The sequence below is a fragment of the Myotis brandtii genome, unplaced genomic scaffold (assembly GCF_000412655.1).
Source record: "Myotis brandtii unplaced genomic scaffold, ASM41265v1 scaffold185, whole genome shotgun sequence".
Lineage (NCBI taxonomy): Eukaryota > Metazoa > Chordata > Mammalia > Chiroptera > Vespertilionidae > Myotis > Myotis brandtii.
Window position 1 is genome coordinate 4,328,079 of NW_005356870.1, and position 23,530 is coordinate 4,351,608.

The 23,530-nt window shown below is 39.4% G+C and overlaps 1 protein-coding gene across 1 annotated transcript; it reads right to left on the reverse strand.

Annotated features, from left to right (window-relative positions):
• Nucleotides 1-1,112: 1,112 nt before the first annotated feature.
• On the reverse strand, nt 1,113-22,859 carry DCTN6 (dynactin 6). The gene is made up of 7 exons (XM_005864051.2): nt 22,748-22,859; nt 18,732-18,796; nt 7,889-7,994; nt 6,441-6,529; nt 5,226-5,273; nt 3,252-3,394; nt 1,113-1,587 (listed from the first exon to the last, which is right to left on the reverse strand). Exons 1-7 carry the CDS (start codon nt 22,768-22,770, stop codon nt 1,489-1,491), a joined length of 573 nt encoding a protein of 190 aa, XP_005864113.1. The 5' UTR covers nt 22,771-22,859; the 3' UTR covers nt 1,113-1,488.
• Between the last annotated feature and the right edge of the window lie 671 nt (nt 22,860-23,530).

Sequence of the window (23,530 nt, forward strand, 5' to 3'; positions counted from 1 at the left end):
GAACCCAGTTTAAATGGATTTATATGCTAGTGGTTTTAGAATATGAATTCTTGGATGCATCTCCTTTCAAAAGGTGAAGCCTAATCCCCTCCCCTTGAGTGTGAGATGGACTTAGTGACCTGCTTCTAACAAATAAAATGAAGTGGAAGTGATGGCGTGCAACTTTAAAGACTAGGTTAAAATCTTGGATAGTTTGGACCAGAAGTTACTTATTAGCATATCAAAGCTTGCCCAGACATAGTGTTTTAGAATTGGCATAGCATTTCAAAGGCAGTTTTGTAATTTTGGATCTTTTATCTAACATAATTTTCATGATCAACAAAATCCTGAGTTGAGCACCAGGAACTGAAAATGAATAAATACCAGTTATCAAAACTAGAGTTTTATCTGATGTTCTCCTTTTTCAGACACTGTATATAGTCATAAAGTTTTCTAACTTGAGTCATAAGTATTCTTAGCAAAATCAATTCATTCAAATTTGGAACAATTAGGCTAATTTGTACCTGTCAGTTTCAGAAATTCAAAAATAGGTTTTACTATCCACATTTAAAAATTAAATGTCAAGAGAAAATTTCTTAGTATTTAATAGTATTGGTTAATATCTATTGATTCAAAAGTTGAAAAGTATGTTTCATTAAATGTGTGCACTTGAACTATTAAAAATACTTGGAATTACAACAAAATCTTCAGTTTTTCCCATTTTGTAATTAAATAGAATTATAATGATATAATTAGTAATATGCCAAATAATTTCATAAATATATCAAAATCTCTTTTGATTTCATTGTCCTCAGAAAACCAAGAAAACCCTGCAATTAATGGTCACTTGTCATTTTCATCAGACATCATTCTTTTTGACTTTGTATTCTATTGAATACTATATCTTTTCCTGACCATTTTTGTTTTACTAAAAAGAAAAATAAATACTTTTTTTTGGAAACAAAATGAATTAATTAAATAGTTGCTAAAATTTCACCTGAAATTTTAAAAAGCTACAAATCCACCAAAGGAAAAGGCAAACACATTAGCTTTAATACAGCCAGTACATAATAGAAATTAAAAGAGTTATTTTGGGGAAAGCTAATGTAAACAGAACAATTGATTAAAATATGCTCACTAAAAGTCCTGTCATCAACATTTTTTGTTTAGTTTAGTATGTGGCAGAATATAAATACATAACAATATGTCTTTTCTTATCGCTGGTAGTCTTTTGTGTAACTAAAATTTGTAGCTAACATTTTATATAACAAAAGAAACAAAATCTGTAAATTATCAGAAAAGGAACAGGGATATAGGAAAATAACACATTTTAATTAAATTATAGAGGACAGTTACAATGAAAATCCATCACTTTCCTTTCTAAGTTTGTTTTACAAAATAAAATCAACCTGTATTATGCTGTGACCTGCTAAGAGGGCCTAAAAACTGTGGCCCTTTCAAAAGACAGTGGTCAAAGACAAAATGTTATCTTGATGTCACAGCTTGTTCTTAGTTTTTAACTGGAGTTGAGCTTCCTTTCATAGTCTTCTTTAAGTGGTGATAGTTTGGCAAGATTTTCATCAGGAAATCCAGCTGTAGTGTCTGGGGCTGAAATGAAAAGATCATTAAGAACTAACAGAAAGCAAAGTTAAGAGTACAGATAGAAATGATGATCACCAGGTCATGGAATTACAGATGATTATCACTGACTTATTACTGCTTACCCCCTTTTTAAGAAAATTTACAGTGAACATATATTAAATTTGATAATTAGAAAAGCCAAAATATTTTATATATAAGAATATGTGTATGACTCAGTTTTCAATGCTGGCCTCTAAAATGTTAAAAAAATTCCAGTTACAGAAGACAACATAAGTAAAATTCCCAGAGTACACAGCTTTCCACAAGACCTACATAACAATCTGCAATACTCATCTGATCTTCACTCTTCATATGCTAGCTTTGCCCAAGCTTCCCTGTTGTAGAACTCCCTAGGGGTACTTGTGAAAAATATGATTTTTTTTTAGGCCCTTGCCCTAGACACTCTGATTCACTGAGTCTGGGGAATCATTTTTCAATGAGGACTTCTACATGATCTTTATGATTACTGAAATTTGAAACACAGTGTTGCACACCATTGTGTATTAAATATCAGATATTCTTACTCAATTCTAATCTCCCTTCCCCAGCTCCAGCTGCATTTCTCCCCTTTAATCATTTTTGCTGTTATGTAGAAAGATAGTGAAAAAATACGAGATTGGTTCTTATTTCCTTTTTAGTCTACAAAAGTAATACTTGCTTCTAACAATAATCCTATATAATAAAGAGCTAATATGCTAATTAGACCGGACGGCGGAACAAGACCTTCCAAATGACCTTCCGGAATGACCAGTGGGCAGGGGTCGTGGGACCACAGGGCCATAAGGCAGCCAGGGCTGTGAGGGCCGAGCCCCTTGCACAAATTTTGTGCATTGGGCCTCTAGTAGTAATAATAAAAGCCAAACATTACAGAAATAGAATAACCCCAAAACACTGGAGTTTAAATTTCTGATAAAATATGGCTAAGAATCAGAGGCAAAGTGATAAATATCTTGAAAAATATTTTCTTTTGGAGGAGTGGAAGGAGGTTGGGTAACTAAAAAAGCATATTGAGTGTGCCAGCCAATGAGGCGCCAGATTTAGATCAGAATGTCTTCTGTCAAAAGGAAGTTTCAAATGCCCTTTCTTATGCATCTACTACTCTAACAAGAAACTCCAAATACATGCTCTTCGTTATTCTTGATTATTAGGAGGGGATAATTTCTCATAAGCCAGGAAATTATCCAAACACACCTGCATATTCACAAGCTGTATTTATTTTCAACCTCTGTTAGTAAACTAATCGATGGACCCCAGCTGGCTGTCCAGTGTAAATTCAGTAGAGTCACTCCTAACCCTTGAAGATTGATATTTTAGGAGAAATCAATACATTTTAAGATTTCACGATAAATCTTCAGTGAAAATACATAAGAAAATACATTCGGGAATAACATCTCTGAATTTTCTTTTCCTATAATCAGTTTGTCATTGTCATATTGTGCATATTTTTATATTAATTAAAGAGTGAATATTTTCACCGCAGATAAATTCTAGTTTTAGGAATGTTTCTATGATGTTTTGTTGTAATCATGTGCTTTTTTAAATAGTGGACTTGCTGTCCCATTAAAACAATTATGTGGTATTTTGGGGAAATTAGCAGCTAGAAAGAACTCTCTAGAAAGAGGTTGTAGTACCTGTGGTCGCTCAGTCTGCACCCGACGAAGGCAATCTACACCATAGATCGCTGTATTCTCAGGGATGACTTCAAATGTATTTAGGTTGCAACAAGCCCCAATGATGCAACCACTTGTCAATATTACGTTTCTGCCTACATATGCTGCAGGAAAAACAAAGGAAGAATTACAATTTAAGACATCAACTGATTAGAACACTCTTTTTTCCTATGATGATTTGGGTATAAAAATGCAAACTGGCTTAAGAAAAAAAATGAAAGAAAACACTTCATTTCAGAATATGTGTAACACAGAGGCAGGTACCAGACTAGTATTCAAAACCGAGTTCTGCTGCTGATTTACTGTGTGACCTTGGTCAGTCACTGTAAATTCTCCGATCAAATTTATCAATAAATGGAAACTTTTTTCATTTTGTTGTAAGAAATAAATGGGATAGTAAATGTATAGGGCTGAGCACAGGTTTGACACAAAGCAAGTATATAATAAATAGAAAATGACAATGACAATGGTAATAATAATTGGCAACCAAATTAAAATAAAACCACTAAGTAGAGTCACAAAAGTCTAATTTCATTATTTAAAAAGAGAAGCATTTTATTTCATGTCAGTGAGAACCAAGGAAGAGAAAGCATTATTCTAAAGAAGTCTCATTGTTCAGGGTCTTTCTGGACCTTCATGGGACAAGTTCTTGGAGCTGCTTCCCAGTCGTGGTGGTGGCTTCACATGAACCCCTGCCTAGCCCCATTTATGATATGTAGCTTAGATTTGTTTCTGATTGGCTAGGGTAGACCCGAAATTATAGAAAGCTATGGCCTGGCAGGAGTGGCTCAGGAGGTCACAGTTCAATTCCCAGTCAGGGCACATGCCTGGGTTTCAGGCTCGGTCCCCAGTGTGGGGCGTGCAGGAGGCACTCAATCAATGATTCTCTCTCATCATTGATGTTTCTCTCTTTCCCTCCCTCTCCCGCTCTGAAATCAATAAAAAAAAATATTTTAAAAAATTTAAAAATAAAGCAAATGGCTAGACAAACTGATTTTTTTTTAAATTTCTTTATTGGTTAAGGTATTACAAATGTGTCCTCATCCCCCCATTAACCCCCACCCCCCACCCCCCACTCATGTTCTCATCCCTCTGTTGTCCATGTCCATTGGTTTGGCTTATATGTATGCATACAAGTCCTTTGGTTGATCTCTTCCCCTTACCCCCACCCTCCCCTACTTTCCCTCTGGGAATTGATAGTCTGATCGCTGTTTCTCTGTCTTTGGATCTGTCCCTGTTCATCAGTCTATGTAGTTCTCTATATATTTTAGAGAATTATATAGAATTTTAAAAATTCTACAATAACATTAACCCACTAAATTATCATTGACATCAATGCATTATTTAGTAGAAATCTTTCTCCAAACTTTCATTTAAACTTTCCATAAAGTTCAATTCTGATTTAAATATACACAGCTGAATTTTTAATTTAATGTATTAAATGCATTACTAGATTGGATTCCTTAAAGGCAACGAGTGGAATTAGTCTCACAGCTATTTTAGTCCACTTCCATGCATACCACTTTGCCATAGTTTGTATAGGCAAACCTTGAAAATATTGCAGGTTTGGTTCCAGACTACCACAAGAAAGCAAATATTGCAATAAAATAAGTCACACAAAATGTCTGCCTTTCTAGTGCATATAAAAGTTATGTTTACACTATAATGTAGTCTACTAAGTGTGCAACAGCATTATGTCTAAAGAAAAAATGTGCACACCTTAATTAAAAAATACTTTATTGCTAACCATCATCTGAGCCTTCAGCAGGCTGTAATGTTTTTGTTGGTGGAGGGTCTTGCCTGGATGTTAATGAAAACCCACTATCTGGAAAGCGCAATAAAGCGAGGTCTGCCTGTACTTAGGTTGCATTCCAGATACCACAAAAGAGAAAGGAGGTAATCACTTTTCACAATAAAACTGCCAACATAGCTTACCTTTTGATTCAATAACATTATTATCTCCCATTTTCATGGCTTGGGAATCTGTAAGCCAGAGTTAAGTAAATATTAAATATGTTCCTCCCCCACCCCCCCAATTCACTATAACCTTATCCTGCACTGGGGCGGAGGACAGGCGTGGGAAGGGCCATGCAAGCTCAGCTTGGCCAAAATTCCTTGCTCGGGGTGACTGAAAGTAACGTTTTAATCTTTCAATATAAATATCTCTAAGTATAAATAAATGACTTCTATGTTTTTTAAAGAAATGAGCACCTCATGCCCCAATTCTAAGAGTAACATACTTCCATAATTGTTTTTAAAAAGTTAAATACCTATCACGCAATAACTTAATGATAACACTGTTGATAGTTTGCTATATCTTTATATAATTATGCATATTTCCCTTTATATAACTGGGCATCAAACTATAAAATCAAGCTGGATAAACTTTTGCAGTTCACTTTATTTGGTCCCTTTAAATTTATGAGCATTATTATATACCATTAAAATTGTTAAAAACATAATTTTAAGTGACTGCTTAATGGTCACAATAGTCCATTTTATGTTTTATGTAAATATTTTGCTATTGTTAAACATTAAGCTTTTTTCCCTCTCAAGTATTTTCCATTATAAAATAGTATTTTGCTGACAACATAAAAAATCTTTACCATCTTTTTGAATACAAAAAAATCAAGTGAAAGAAATGCTGACACTGGGGGGGAAAACAAAGAATGAAATATTTTCATCCCCATCCATCATTTCCTTGCCTCAGACAATGTACTGTCACCCTAAAACTATATAGGAGTCAAATGGACACAACTGTGGTTCTTAAATCAGGACAGAAGCCAGTTTTACTGTTTCCGTGTCTACCGTCACTTAGTCATTGCTACCTGTCAACAAGTTACAGGAACAGATGGTGCCTTCAAAAGGCTGAGCTAAAGGTGTGTTTGTGTGTGTACACCTGTGTGCAAGCACATCTGAAAATGGCATTCTTCCTTTACTCTCCTGGGTCATTCAGTAGAAAAGGAGGAATCATTTTTCTGATACACTGCAACTGCATCTTCTCAAAGAACTGGATAGTGAAGCCCTAAAAATGTAATTAATATATACATAATAAACATATTTGATAGATAAACTATGATAATTTCTACAAAGTCTTAGGAATTAAAAAGCAGCCGGGAATGGTTTATCCTAAATTACTGTAAAGGATACAACAGCCAACTTCAAACACGTTATTGGTGCCAATGATCATAGGCTTCGGTTCCACATCTTCAGTGTCAGGGGTGATATTATCAGGGTGACTATAAAAAGAAGAGACAAATCATCAAGTCAGTAATGGAATATGTAATTCTCCAGTTTTAGAATTTGGGTTCATTCTCTCAATTTTACCTAATCAAGCTTAAAACAAGTAACTTCTTAACCCAAGTGAGTTATTTATTCCTTATACTTAATTTGGAGTTAAAAAAGAAGTACTGAAATGTAAAGAAGTCACAGGTGTATATATAGGAGGACAGCCTTCCTTTTATTTTTTAAACTCAAAGCTCAGAGGGCCTTCTCCAGGACAAGGTAAGAAAGATACCGGCTATGACTTTTAGCTTGTTGAATTGGAATCAAAATCATGCCTAAGTTGAACATTTTCCATTCTTAATACTCATTCATAAACAGATATTCACATAAAATAATTACTTTATGCTGTCAGGTAGTTAGGTGAAATACTGGAACATAACATGTTTGTGGTCTAAGCCCTGGTCACCTGGGTGGCTCAATTGGTTAGAGGTTTCGGGTTTGGTCTTGGGTCAGGGTGCACACACACATGCACAATTTGTGCTCTAAGAGGAGGAAGTCATTTTAAAATGGAGATTTATCCCTGACAGCTGAGTTACTGCAGAATATAGCTATTGTTAACTGACTCATGATAAAGGTGCCAAAATATATTTTAAAAAGAAATTGCTTAATATAGTAAGAAACTCCCAAACCCTAAGTAAGCTTTAAGACGCACCCCCTCCAATCTCTTTATCAGTTAAATATTTTCCCAAGGTCTTTGTTAAAAATTCCACACATTATTGCTATATATTAGGTATAAGCTTGAATTTCCTGCCAAGATTTTTCTAGAAAGCTTTATAAATGCCTATGAAATTTTCATAGGTATTGCAGTCTAGCTCACTAAGATCATGTGCATGTTCTAATATTTTATTATTTTTTTAATCTTTAAAATTGCCTCTAGGACCCCAACTTTTTCAAATATAAATAAAACCCCTACAAAGAATTTGACGATAACATTTCAGCTAGAACCTAGAAATCCAACCAAAAGACTCTCTTCGGGGTGGTCAGCATAGCACTTGGACCCTGGCGGTACTTGGGAAATGTTCGCTTAAGGAATAGAGGAGGTAGTGATATGTAAGGGGAAGATTATCAGATTGAGAGTCTAGTAGCTCCAACCCACCAAGGAGCCACCTCACTTCGGACCAGTCTCTTCACTCTGGTCTTCACTTTCCTCATTTACTAATCCCTCGTGTTGAAAATGATCCTTAATGCTTCTCTAGTTCTAAAACCATGGGCTTTCCAGAAGTCAGTCATAAAAGGTTCCTATAGTTAGCTGAAGTTAATAAAAACACGCTCTGTGGTACTTCGTTCAGAGTATGTGTAAGGGTCTTACTCACGCATTTATGATCAGCGCCTGTTCTTCTATTAGGTTACCTTCACCAATCACTATGGGTCCAGCCTCCGCAATGATTCGTGCTTTAGGGTGGATCACTGTCCTAGGTCCTGTTAAAAGTATGGTGGGAAGAAATGATCAGTGGAGCCTATGCCTCAAGCAGCATAGGAGGGAAGGGAGGAGGCTGCTGGGAGGAACATTCTCTAAAGTATGTGCCAGGCACCACACAAGGCACTTTGCAAATGTTATCTCCTCAGCTGTTATCATTAGTAGTTAGTGCCAAATCTCAAACCAAGGTGAGTGGAGACAGCCCAGGCGCTGGAGCCAGACAGCCCTGGATCGCCCTCTATTTTGAAGCCCCTGTTATCTCAGCGGCGAAAGGGAGGTGGTGAAAATACCAGTCTTGCAGTTTGTTGTAAGGATTCAATGAGATAATGCTTGTACTCTGACACATAGTTGGCAATAAAAGTTAATTCTCTTCCTTCCTTTCCTTCATAAAGGTGAACCACCTAACACTTTCTTATGCTAGTGTAATACAGGGTCAGTCTTGCTATTAAATGATGAAGAGGGAATACGGGTGGGGTGGGAGTCAGAAAATATGGAAACTAACCTTAGCTTTGTTACTTTGCCACTATCCCTATTACAAGTTTACCCATGGGGAGGAAGCAGAGCTTCTGTTGTCTGGTCTAGGACGTGATTTTTAACCAGTAAAAGGTTGGAGGGACACAGTGCAAGGAGCCAAATGTGATTACTGAAGCCCTGTACTCTGATGCCGGGAAACCTGAGGCAGTGACTCCCATCTCAAACGGCAGGAAAGGGCTCTCACACATCCACTTCCCCACCAGCTGGTGGCCGCAGGGCACCGCCCAAGCACAGGCTCTGGAATGCCAACACACTCCCTCTCCCGGCTCTCATCTACCCACAGTCCCCACATGCTGATGATAATGAAACCACTGATGAGCAAACAACCTCATTTTAGCCTCTCCCTCCAACACCCGCTCTACCCGTCCCCAATTCCAGAGCTATTTTTATTGGTAAACCAGCAGACAGGAAGTAACGGGTTCTGAGAGTAAAAGAGAGAGGCAGAGTATTGACAGAAAGTGGGGAGAGAGACATTGGCCATGAAATTCAATTGTATAAATTGCTAATTTATTCAATAATCACTATCTGCTTGTGACAGGCAAGATTCAGTGCTGTATGTTATGGGGAAACAAAAGGACATTTTATTTTTGCCCTTTGAACTTGTCATCTTGAAAACTGGGAGCACTTCACGCACTCACGCACAAGTGTCCTAGAATGAAGAAGGTGCCCGAAGCCTTGGAAGGAACCTCAGCTCAGCTTACTTTTTCCCTAACAACGAGGAGCTGGAGGTTGATAAAGGGGTTGCGGGAGCTATAAGAGGATGCACAGTCGAAGGAGACACAGTCTGGTAAGATGTAACATGAGAGTGGCTTTGCTATTCTGTCACCCCGTTATGGGAGGAAAATGTGGCCTGTCTCCCCCGTTGCTAGTGGGAGTGGGGTTCTTGGGGTTCCACTGGAATAATCATATCTGGAGGCCCCCATAGGAGGATGAGATACTGTAGAAAGCTTTATTTCCATGGAATTACACCTGTGGGTTTCCAAAGTTCCTTTTCCCAGTCCTGGGAGATGTGCCGCTAAGGAATTAGTAGAACTAAAACCACAGCCAGCTCTGGCCAGTATGATTCAGTGGTTAGAGTGTCAGCCTGGGCACCAAAGGGTCATAGGGTCAATTCCTGGTCAAGGGCATGCATGTACCTGGGCTGCAGGTTCTATCCCTAGCCCTGGTCGGGGTGCGTGTGGGAGGCAACCAATCGATGTGTCTCTCTCACATCAATGCTTCTCTCTCTCTTTCTCCCTCTCCCTCTCCCTCTCTCTCTTCCGCCCTCCCTTCCTCCCTTTCACTCTCCCTAAAAATTAATGGAAAAAATATCCTTGGGTAAGAGTTAAAAAATAGTAATAAACCACAGCCAGTGTCCAGAGTTTTCTTTCCATGGTGGAGCTGGGTCCAGTTCAACATCAGGCTAGTTATAGTCCATTAGTCCATTGTGTGTGGGGTCCACATGGCTGTGGGTCATGTGGGCTAAGGCAGGAAAGCGGGAGCAAAAGAGCCCCACCAGCACAGAGTAACACGAGTCCCAAGAGAGCCAAGAGCAGTAGAGAGTGAACTCCTTTTTCAGGAAATTAAGTATCCCAACTCTTCACACACTTGCTGTGGCCACGCCCATTCTGGTCAATGACCTCTGTTCCCAGGTGTGACTGACACAGCACCTTCCTTGTCACCCCAACTTCACTGGGCATGTGTCTATCTCTCCTTTGCCCAGTCCCAGTGGTTTGCAGGGAACGTTCCTATAACGTCTGGCCTTCCCTTTGCTACGTTCCTGTTGTTAATAACTAGCTAATTACAACGGTATCAACCCCTGGCTCCCCAACTCTTCAGCTGCTTAAGTAAATTTCCGTATTCAGGATAGATTTCAGGATAGAAGATGGTGTCTCTCAGATCCCTGGGAAGCTTCTCAACTTGACCATGATTGTGAACATCTGAGCCTTTTTGTTGTTGTTGTTAAAAAATACACACAATCTGGTTATGGGTTTGATCCTCAGTTGGGGCATGTATGGGAGGTATTTGATTGATGTTTCTCTCACTTTCTCTCTCTCTAAAATCAACAACAAAAAAACATATTCTTGAGTGAGGATTAAAAGAAAATACACCCAATTTATTAAAGGAATACATGCTCATTACAAAAAAATTCAAACAAAGCAAAGAGTGCAAAGATCCTCTCATGCTAATCCCATTCCCTAGAGGTAACTATTCTTAAAAGTCTGAGGTATATTCCAGACTTAAGTACTATTGTATATAAACCATATCTCGTTAGACAGGTAAAAAGTAAATTCAAGCCCTGACTGGTTTGGCTCAGTGGATAGAGCATCGGCCTGCGGACTGAAAGGTCCCAGGTTCGATTCCGGTCAAGGGCATGTGCCTTGGCTGCGGGCACATCCCCAGTAGGAGGTGTGCAGGAGGCAGCTGATCGATGTTTCTCTCTCATCGATGTTTCTAACTCTCTGTCCCTCTCCCTTCCTCTCTGTAAAAAATCAATAAAAATATATTTTAAAAAAAAGTAAATTCAACTGGAAGGAGAAAAAATACGGATTACTAGCACATACTTAAAAACAACAACAAGGAATAGTACTTATTCTATAATTTGCTTTTTTCACTTAATAAGTCATGGTCATTTCCCATATAAGTACACCCAAGTAAATATTATTTTTAATGGCTGAATAGTATTTCACATCATATTAATATGCCATAATTTGTTTAACCAATTCCTTCATAATGGGCATGTAGATGTTATCACTCTGGGCGGAGAAGTGCTAAACAATGTTGAAACAAACACTGGGTCTCTTTGAAATGAGATATTCCAGCTGTCTGAACCAATTTAAACCTGTAGTTTGCACAATCCTAGATTTACATTTTACTTCAAAATGCTCTCTGGTAAAGGTAATATGGTAAACACAACCTATTTTGAGTTTCCTTTGTAATTAAAGCCCCAGCCAGCACTCCACCCCTTGTCTAGGAAGTCTGGACTCTAGCCTCTATCACTTAAAGGCTATGAGCTTCATCTCTCAAAAGCCTGTTTTCCCATCTACAAAAAGATGAGATCTACAACCACATCATGGGGTTGAAGTGTGAATTACAGGAAATGCTGTTTGAAAGGGAGATCATGGGGTCTGGTCTCCATAGTTCTTAAAAAACAGGTTCATCCCTATCTGACACTGAGAGCTAGCAAATCGCTTCATCACAGTCAGCAAAATAACTCCTGGTCAGGGACACAGAAGAAAAGGGTCTGTTCTACTCCCTTACCCGGGTCATCAGGGCAATACCTCCTTTTAACCAGGAGAGAAATTTCTGCCCCTTATTTTAAGATAGTAAAAAAAGTTATACAGGTATCTTTACACTGGTATTAAAAACGGTAGACAGGACGAAGAGATCATCAGGACTGTGATAAAAAGCAGATCCTTTGCCACTCTGAGATAAGTAGCCGGAAGCACTGGATATTCAGCTAGTCCTCAAGTGGTAGCTTCTGACAACAAGCAGGCTTGCAAGAAGATTCCCAAGAATGGACTAACAAGACAAAGGTACCACTGGGACCTGTGTTTCTTCAGAATTTGCTTTTTCCCCTTTCAAAGATTATATAAAACATCCTAATTATACAAAAAACAAGACAGAGAAACACAAATTTTTAAAAATTAAACTAATCCCATCTCATGTCTTCTTCTTACATGATATTTAAAAATAATGCCTGAACTATTTTAGCCAGGTGTTTTCTTATTATGATGTTTAATCATTCTTAATAAGTTAGTAAATAACTGGAAAGCTGGTTTTAAATCTGAGGGCCTTGCCCTGGGAGTAGAGCTTTATCAAAAACTTGGGTGAGATCTGTGCTCAAGACACTACCTCCACCTGGCGGCAGCACAGACAAACTACAAGTCCTGGTGCTTCAGGACTGAAATAACATAAAAGGTCAAACTACCAACTTTGAGTTGTGAAGTAACAGCAAATGTCGTGGGCCACAATAAACTGAATAGTTCCCCTAAGCCTCTTGTAGGTCTTTTGTGGGCAGAGATTAGGAAGGTTAGAATACATGAACTTCCGTAAATGTGACTGCTAAAATATCAGATTGGTGAACTTCTTTAATTTTTTACTGGCTGTATGCACTTATCGTATTTGGGAAGAAAACTTAAATGGTCTCTCCTGTTTTGAAAGAAAGTCCAAATTTGCCCATGTACAACATAATTTGCATGGAGCACAGGCCCTGTCTCTCCCCTACCCCCCACCCCCAAAATAGGCATGCACCAGTGAACACTCCAGGTGTCAGTCACCACCCCTTGTGTTACCAGTTCTGCAAAGTCTGTGCTCAGAACTGTCGAGCCAGTCCGTGTCTGCCCTGTGTGGCATGCCCAGAGAGCAGAGCTCTTGCATTGACTGTGGAGGGCCAGCTGGAGAGGACTGCAAACCCAAGCATGGATTTACTGTTGTCCAGTACATAAGACTGTGTTTCCTTCTCACCGGGCTCGTGGGCGTTTCTATTCCAGCTGATAAACTGATAGCAAATATGGTATCAATTACTGTAGTACATTCGGACCAGTGACGACATGTTGGAGTGGTGAACTTCTTAAAGGAACGCTCTGACTCGGGTGAGTGATGCCTCCAATGCAACTTTGTCCCCGCGTGGTTTTGTGCTGGAGGCTGGCACCCGGACAGCGACAGCGTGCTGAACTGTGGACACAGTTTGCTCCATGCTTTTCTGAATACAAGAAGCACCTTTACCTAGAATGGGTCTGAATTCAAACCAAGTTTAAGGGTCTTGAGGTTAAAATGCTTTAAAAATAAAAATCTGTCACCATGGAAAGTTTTGGGTTTTTTTTAAACTGTTGTGAACCTTCTTGGGCTCTTTCTGGCAGAGTAGTTTGTCTATTTTCTTACCACATGTGGTGAAACCCTATTTGGCTTATCTCCTTGTTTGGATAAACGTGTCTAGAGTTGGAGCTGCCCTACTGGCCGATGAAATATTTTTCTAAATGGTTGGCTGGGCTTGATGCAGCATAGCCAGAAAGACATTCCTTGCATCAAATTTCCATTCTCCTCATATGGTTAAGGACATTTTTCCTCTCTATCCTTGCCACAGAAAGCAATCTTTGAGTTCGTTTTCATATGTCAATAAATAGCTGAAAAAGCCACAAGCTTTCTTTTGAAAATTAAAACGATTCCTTTGACCTGTAAGCTGAAGTACCTGTAAGAACTGCTTTGTAGTCCATGAATTTCTCAAGTCAAAGCCACTGTTCTGCCTTATGGAAAAAGATTTCCACAATAAAAGGGAAGCTTTTGATCTAAATTAAAAACTATAATGAAGAGAAAGACAGAATAAAGTGGGACAAAGTGCTTCCATCACAGAGCTTTCCCACTGTGCCAAGTTCTGCCTTCACACGATTATGTCCCAACCAAGCCCGGTTCTGACCCAGGAGACGGCCTTTCACCCTATTATGGGACTACAGGACTGTGCTTAGTGGTACTTTTCTGAAATATTTTCATCATTCAAAATAAAATCTACAGGAAATAATGCACGGCCCATAAATCAAAGCAGCCTAATTAAAAACAGGCTTGGTGTTATGAAACCTTATTTACCCAAATTACAATTAACAAGAGAGCTGTTATTTTTCCCAAGGTCTGTTCTTAGCAGCCTCTAATGAAGCAGCTCCAGAACAATCTCGAGTCATGGGGTTTCTGGTTAAGGAAAACACTTCAAAGCTTCGGACTAGTTTCTTTGTTTAACCAAATACCTGATTTTCTAGGGAAATAGAAGATTGGGTCCTACTACACTGAAACACAGCAAAGGAAAACAATTTTTTTTCCAAAAAATATTTCAGAATGGTATAATATAGTAAGAGTATAACCAACAAGGGGATAAAAAGTTATACACTGAGTGGCCAGATTATTATGACCACCCCATCAGTATTTCGTTGGGCCACCTTTTGCCTTCAATACTGCGGCGATTCTTCTTGGCATTGACTCCACGAGATGTTGAAAGGTGATGCGAGGAATCTGACACCATGCCTGATGAATAGCACTGTCCAGTTCTGTGAGATTTGATGGTTGTGGAACCAGCTGCCTGATGGCTCTTTTAACTTCGTCCCACAAATGCTCAATTGGATTGAGATCTGGTGATTGTGGGGGCCACCTAAGCAAGGTAAAGTCTCCCTCATGTTCTTGAAACCACTCCTGCACAATACAAGCACCGTGGCATGGCGCATTGTCTTGTTGGAAGAAGCCATCTCCATTGGGATACGCCATCAACATGATAGGATGAACTTGATCAGCAACGATACTTAGGTATGTTGTGCTATTCAGACGTTTATAATGATCTGGCCCTCTAGCAACTTCAGCACGAAATTATAGCTAATTTGCCTACTAACATCAGGTGGTCATAATAATCTGGCCACTCAGTGTATATAACATCCTGAAAAATCTATTAGTTAAACTACACTTAAGTTTATTGCCACTTAACCCAGAAAGCAGCTGTATTAAGTGCTCAAATCTCCATACCCACAGCACAACAGAAAAAAGACAAACTAATTCTTCTGGCAAATTCTTCTAACAAAACAAAAACAATAAAAGCCATAAAGTGAAAAATAAAACATGGCAAGGAAAGCGAGTTTTAATTAGATAACTTATCTCTACTCTGTGCTTTGCTTTAACTCTATAATTATAGCAGAAGCCAGGTGCATGGATTCATACACCGGTGGGGTCCCTTGGCCTGGCCTGTAAGAATCGGCAGAAACCGGCTCTCCAACATCCCCCGAGGGGTCCCGGCTTGTGAGAGGGCAGTTCTCAGGTGATGCACCCTGGAATCAGGCTCCCTCCTCTCTGGTTCCAGGTGTGTCACCCGAAAACTGCAGCTGCCAAGTCACCGCAGCTCGGCAGCTCCTGCATTGAGCGTCTGCCCCCTGGTGGTTAGTGTGCATCACAGCTAACAGTTGGAGCATCTGTCCCCTGGTGGTCATTGTGCGTCATAACTCCGGTTGGACAGTCAAATGGTCGGATGGTTGCTTAGGCTTTTATATATATAGATTGCCCAGGAGCTTTCTAATCTGATGTGTTATATCAGAAAGATGAATTAATAGTAGCCAAAGGATGCCCTGGCCAGCTACCTCAGTTAGAGCATCGTCCTGATACGTCAAGGTTGTGGGTGTGATCTCCTGGTCAGGGCACATACAAGAAGCAACCAATGGCCCTGACCAGGAGGCTTGGTTGGTTGGAGCATCCTATACACCAAAAGGTTGAGGTTCGAATCCAGTCAGGGCACATACCTAGGCTGTGGGTTTGAACCTGGATCGGACACATATGGGAGGCAACCAATTGATGTTTCTCTCTTGCTCTCTCTTCCTTCCTCTCTCTCTAAAAATCAATTAAAAAAACATATCCTTGGGTGAGGATTAAAAACAAATTTTTTAAAAAGCAACCAATGAATGCATAAATAAATAGAACAACAAATCAATGCTTCTCTCTCTTTCTTTTTCTTTTCCTCTCCCCTTTTTTTCTCTCTCTAAAATCAACGCTTCTCTCTCTTTTCCTCTCCCCTTTTTTTCTCTCTCTAAAATCAATTTTAAAAATTATTTAAAAAATAGTAGCCAAAGGATGAAGATATTTTATTTATTTATTTTTTTAGGATGAAGATATTTTATACCAAATATAACAATGATAGAAATGACTATCTAAATATCAATTCTGGAAAATTTTCATATTTATATGTACAATTAAAGGTAAGAAACACGTATAATGAAAATGAGACCAGAATTGTGGAAGATAGGACAATGGGTAACTATATCACTTCTGAATCTTTTCCTTAGTTTTTAAAGTAGATATATTTCTATAAAGTATTTGAGCAAATTTTCTTGTTTTAAAAAAGTGGGTCAAAAATAAACACAACAAATATTAACTTAGATCCATTTTTTAAAAAATTATTACTTCTTGTGTTATAATCCATCACTGAAAATCTGTGTTGAACTGTCATTTTATATTTTAACCATCAGAGCTGTACCCTATCAGCTAGTGGTCAAATATTGTATGGAAAGATTTAATCACTGTATTGACTTACACAGTTTCAACCTTTGGGGGGAAGTAGGAGGATAATAGGGATAAAGAAAGGGGAGGAGCACAAAGTAGTAAAAGAGAGAAGGAGAAACAGAAGAGGGAGTGCTGACTCCTGAGACCCTCATGCCCCAGTCCTACGCAGTGGTCCAGTGGTCGACCTTTCCTTTTCATGGGATAAAGCCTTTACTGCTATTCTAGAGAAGCTTCTGCAAAAAATAGGAGTTATTTCAAATATGAAATACACACACAAATATATATAGGTATACTTGTCTGTGCATGTATGCCTGTAGAGATATCTATAGACAATAGTAGATATTATATACTTATTCTTTAAAAATTTTTTGTATACTTATTCTTTAAAATGGACAAGTAGAATGAAAGGAAAAGTTTATACAAATAACTACATTATTTTAGTGTTACTATCCTCCTAATTATAGACTATCTTGTGAGCTAATATTAGATGTTATTCCTCAAATCATGATGAAACCATAAAAATACCAGAATAGAAATAATGCAGAAGAGTGTTTTCATAAACATATGGCCTCATAATTTTTCCTCATACAGAGTTTGCAGGTGGTTGAAGAGTTAACAAAGAGTTAACATAGCCCTGAAAATAAACAGGGTCACCTTCTAAACTTTGAAATTCGGTCAATTTAAGATAAATCCAACCTGGCAAATTCCTAATGATGTTCCTTAAAACTGGCACAATCTTTACTAGTTTTATACGACATGATGCCTAAACTGGTTGAAAGATTAATCTTACTAAAATTTATGTTTTTTTTCCTATTAAAGAAAGATACTGTTACTATAAGGGAAAAAGGCACATTTTCTTTCTAAAAATGTACTTAATTCACGTTACCTCTACTCTGGGGACCATATCCAGTAAAAACATGTAAAAGAACCTGGGGGAACTTAAGTCATGTGCGTACAAGTCGTCACAGGTTGAACTGTTCATTTGTTTTAAATGTTGGAATTGACCTCCAGCAAGGCTACACTGATAAGATTTATCAGTTTGATATGTTAGCTAACTTTCATTGAGTGCTCACTATGTGTTAGGCTCCATGTAATCACTTGCCCAAATATTCTCTTACTTAATCCTTCAAAAGCCTAGGAGGTAGGAACTCCTATTCTGCATGTGACAGTAACTGCTAGTTGCCACTGGATATCCATTCTTCCCTTTTCCTTGTAACAGAATCCTGTTTTATTACGGGAAGCAAAAGGATGAGTTAAGACTATATTCCCCAGCCTTCCCTGCAGCTACATGTGTCCATAGGACTAAGTCCAAGGCATTAGACCACAAAGAAGGGTGACCTTTCAGAATGACATTTTAAAGGGAGCCGACTCAGCTGAGAGGTACACTCTTTTGTCTCCACTCCTCCCCTTTCTTAACGTCACACTTGATACTTTAAGTCATCACATCCTGGCCTGCAAGGCTGGGACTCCTGGACAATCAACTGACCAGCCCTGAATTGCCTACCTATCTCTCAATGTTTTTGTTTTAATCCTCACCGAGGGTATGTTTTTATTAATTTTTAGAGAGAGAGAAACATTGATGTGAGAGACATCGACTGGTTGCCTCCCATAAGCACCCCGAGAAACCTAGGTATATGCCCTAACCGGGAGTTGAACCCGCAACGTTTTTGGTATATGAGACAACACTTCAACTAACTGAGCCACCCGGTGAAGGCAAACCTTTGCATGTTTAAGCCACCCCTACATGCAGCTGAACCCCTTCTGAGACACACATGTGGAAAATAAAGGCTACTGAGGTTAAGTAATATGTCCAAGTTAACCCAACAAGTCAAGTGCAAGGATGCTCACCTGTCTGTCACACTTCATGGTTCACACTGTTAATAATCACCCAGTAGAATGTAAGCTCCAAAACCAGCAGTAAATTTTTCTGCAATATTCATTGCTGTATCCCTATGCTAGCACACAATAGATGTAAACTGAATAACTTAAATTGCTTCATTAGTTTCTCAGATAGAAGTTTAAATAGAGACTCCATCACATTACATTCTCTTAGAAACATAAAACACTTATGGGAGAAAATACATTGTTTTGTCAAAAGTAGGACATCAGCGAAACAAGACAAATAAACTACCAAATTACTGTAAAATACTGAAATTAAATCACATCACTTCTTGAGAAACAACACTAGGAAACTATTTTCTTACCTATAGTTACATCGCCCCTGATTTCACTTTCTACACACACAACTGCTCCAGGAGCAATCTTCACACTGAAGAAAGAAAAAAGGTAACATTTAGCATGGGTAAGGTTTACAAATATTGTTATAGAAGCCATCCTGACACTGTGATGAAAAAAGGCTAAGAAAAAAATTGATAGATAAATGCAAAGTAAATTGTAAGAGGGTAAAGTTTAATATATTATCAACTTTCCAGCTGGCATACTATACATTAGGCTAAAATCATATATGAGCCCTTATTATTAATTACAATGCTTGAGAGAAAAAGAGACTTTGGATCCTTTTCTTTCAACACCAGCACCAAAAATCTGAAAACATAGAAATCTATTAGTAGGGGGCTGGTTAATAAATTATAGTATACTATGGACTAATATACAATCATTAAAAAGAACAATTCTTTATGTAAAGATTTAAAATTATCTCCAGACTAAATGAAGTAAAAAATGCAAAGCCAGCCCTGGCTGGTTGCTCAGTGGTTAGAGCATCAGCCAGCAGACCAAATGGTCTTGGGTTCGATGCCCAGTCAAAAGCACATACCTTGGTTGCAGGTTCCCCAGCCCCAGTAGGGGTGCATGCGAGAGGCAACCAGTCAATGTGTCTCTCTCATGCCAATGTCTGTCTGTCTGTCTGTCTCTCTCTCTCTCCCCCTCCCTCCCTCCCTCCTTCCCTCCCTCCCTTCCTCTTCTCTCTCTGGAAATCAATGGAAAAAATATCCTTGAGGATTAAAAAAATAATAATAATAAAATAAAAGCTAAAAAGAAAAGCAAAGCCAGAAAATGGACAGTTTATATGCTATGCCACTATTTTTGTAAAAAAGGGGGGAAAAGAATGTATATTCAAATTATTTAACCAGCAAGGTAATATTAATATAAAAATCAGTGTAATGCATAAATGTTCCTATTCATTTTCTAACTGCATATAAAACTGCTTATTGAATTATATAACTTATAGTTCAAACTGTTTAAAACAAATATTGATATTCTGCCCTGATCTTTTGTTTGACACAGCTGAATCTAGCTAAATGCTGCCCTAGCCGAGTCTTGTGCTGATATAAACTGCACCAAATGACTTTCCCATTAAATTGGCAGTCATTAAGTAACTTGTTCACATTATGCAAAGAATTTTTCTTAGTGGCAATGCTATTATTCATGGTATTAAATCTACTCTCAGCTTCTGTGAAATAATACCATTTTAGATACTATATTTTGACTTTAGAATTCTATTTGGATTTTTCAAAATTTTGATTTCTAGTTGTTCATTGCTAGTACGTTATAAAAATACAATAATTTTGTATATTGACCTTGTATTCTGTGACCTTGCTAAACCCACTCAATTCAAGTAGCTTTTCTGGTAGGTTCTCTGGAATTTTCCATGTAAAAACTTTTGTGTTTGGTGCATAGGGACAGTTTTAGTTCTTTTTCCAATTTGTATGCATATTATTTCTTTTTCTTGCAATTTGTATGCATATTATTTCTTACTGCTCTGGCTAGGACTTCCAGGACAATATTAAGAAGGAGTTAGGAGACCAGACAGCCTTGCCTTGTTCTAGCTTCATAAGACCAACAAAAGCTATTAAATTATCTTCTAAGCCATGAATTTTGCATTTTAAAAAATTATTAAAACCTGTATGTGAAACCATTGAAGCTTTCTTGACCAAAATGTCACTGCCTTGATTTATAAATTTTTCAAAAAGTTCTTTTCTCATTTCAGCAAATATTTTACCACCAGCAAGGACCAGAAATCTAGATTGCAATGAATCACTCATTTCAATATTATTTTATAAGTTCTATAAATATTAATGTATAAGCATGCAGGGTACAAACTCTTTAACATGTCTCTCCATCATTCATATTTCAGAGTCCCCCCAAATATTGCAATATAAGTGCAAAGTAACACCAAAAATATTTTAAATCACATCAACTTCCCTACTAATGATAAAGTAAAGAAAGACATACACAAATTTTTCTTCTACAAATTTCAGTGAACAAAACTTTCTGCCAGCCCTGGCCGGTTTGGCCCAGTGGACAGAGCCTTGGCCTGCGGACTGGGGGGTCCTAGGTTCGATTCCAGCCAAGGGCACATGCCTGTGTTGGAGGCTCGATCCCCAGTAGGGGGAGTGCAGGAGGCAGCTGATGGATGATTCTCATCATTGATGTTTCTATCTTTCTATCTCTCTCCCTTCCTCTCTGAAATCAATAAAAATATATTTTTTTTAAAAAACTTTCTACCACAAAATATTTTTAAAGCTCTAAGCAAAAAGGTCTATATATCAAACAAAAAAACGAATAATCCCTGGGTCTAACTTCAAAAAGTGTTTGTGAGGTAAGACACAGCTACATGTATTTCCATCATTTGGACATACACTGACTTTGTTCAAGGCTCAAGTTAATGAAATCTGAAAAACGATCTATCTGGGTTACTATGTGCCACTTGACTGCTGAAATCACAGAAAATATAGAACCGTTCCACTGAGGAAGAGAAGAAAGAAAAACTTCAGTAAACTAACTCAGAAAATAATCTCACATTTTGCAGATGAGGAAACTGAAACCCAGAGAGGAGACATTTCTTGAAGCAAAGTTCACTGGGGGGGAGGGGGGGGCATCATTATCCTGGCACCAATCACCTCTTTCCTGTTGAAAGTTTTCTGGAAAGAACCTGTCGTGTTGGGTATTTTTCCTTTGAGAGATGTGATCCTTGAATGTATCACCATTTGTAAATGGTAATTCTCTAATGCCTTTCATTTAGAGTGGGTTTGTGTGCTAAACTATGTATTTGATTAGGCCTTGGTCAAATAAATTAGGCTTTATGTCTCTTGTTTTAGAGCTTACTTCCCATTCCAACTTTCCATTCCCTCAGCCTCCCTCTATGATTTCTTATGACAAGAGCATTATCTAACACTGGATTTGTCCTGGACAAGTGAAGACAGGAGCAATTCACAAGTCCCCCTCTGTCTTCAGTTTCATGCCTCAGCGCCCCAGGTGGAGTTTGTGTCACAATCAGCATACTTCTCTTGCGGCAGGAAGTAATTAAATTCACCCTTAAATCAACTAAAACATGGTCCAAACGTCTCCGGGTGGACACACTGCCCCTGCGTGGCGGGGCAGAGGAGCAGCAGGCAGCTGGGAGGAGGCTTAGCCACGATCTATTAAAATAAGTCAACAAGAAATGCCTGCATCTCCACCGTACACTACTGTAGACGGCACGTAACAGTCATAGCTCTGTTCCTCTGTAGCTCATGAAAAAAGTTAGTTACCTGCTTAAGTAGAAGAACAAGCTACGTTTTAAGTCTGTCGGCTTTCTTTTTCAAGAGTCAGCAGAGGCTGCTTTTGGACACAGTTAAGCATTGGTCGCACCCAAGCTGCTGCCTTCCTCCACCAGCAGCTCCTATCAACGCGACTGCTGGAGAAGCCACAATGCCTGCCCCCCGCGTTTCCAAAGGAGCTGGTCCACGGGGGCAGCAGGGCTCAGCTCTAGTCCAGGCGCGGCCCCTTTCGGACAAGTGACCGTGGACCGGTTTACACCAACACACCGCCCACGACGGGCAGGCAGGGCCGGGGTGCGGCCAGCGCCAACGTGGGCGTCTGGGAACACACACCCGAGAAGGCAGCTCCGAGCCGTCGGGGATCGGCGGCCCCAAGCGCTGCGGAAGGGAAGAGGCGACCCCGCTCCCCCCACGGCCCCCGCCTGCCTCACCCACGCCCCTCGCCCCGACCCCTTCGCGCAGGCGCGTGGAGGAGGGACGGCGAGGTGGGCCGGGGATGGAAGAACCGACCCTTCCCGGCCCCGCTTCCGCATCTCTTCCCAGGCCTCCCGATCCCTATTCGGTCGCCTCCTCCGTCCGCGGAAGCGAGGCCTGGGCTTTAGGAACCATCCGGGCCGAGTGCCGGGGATAAGACTCCATCTCAGTCCCCACCACTGGCGGTCAGAACAGGTTCCATCTCTGCAGAGAGCCGAGAGCAGGCTCTTCTCAAACAGCAGACCCACCTCTTTTGAGTCTTCTCCGCCATGGTTTGGCCCCCTCTCCAATTGGAACCCAGATCGACACAAGCGCCTGAGAAAAGCGATGATCTCGACAAGCGATTGGATAGCCTGGCAGGATTGGAAGGGGGCGGGGCCTGCCCGCGTGGGCGGGGCCAGAGTGGGGCTCGCCCCTCCTCTGCTGCCTGGGTGAGTCGGCTTGTTCTGGGAGGAGGTGTATGGTCACCCGCTGATTTCAACTCAATCTAGGGATCGATAGACTCAGATTTAAAACGGTCATTTAATCCAATCCAACAATCATCATTATGACCTCATTATACCCCGCCATTCATTTTCAGTCTTCTTTCCAGTCTCCATTCTTTAAGATTCTTCCTGCTAGACCTTTGGGCCCCTTTCTTGTTCAGTGAGTTTACCTCTTCCTCGATGAGGTCATCAATCCTATAAATTAAGTACCTTTACCTGCTGGCTTTCTCGGGTTAATCCTTTACTGCACTTCACGCCTGATTATTCAATTGCCTACTGCCTCAAAGTCTTATCAAACCTGGAAAGTCCAGAACGGATTTATGTCTAGCCCTCTCTTCAACCAGTTGGTCCTTTGATCTCCATCTCAGTAAAGCAAGCATGTCAAACTCAAAGGCTAACACGGGCCAAATAAACAAGGTTTAAGTTTATGTGGGCCGCAAAAAAACAAAAGCTTCAATTTTCATAGAAACGTAGGTTTATTTCAATAGAGACATGCTGAATACAAAGGACTGAAATAAATGAGTAATCGTTAACATAAAATAATAG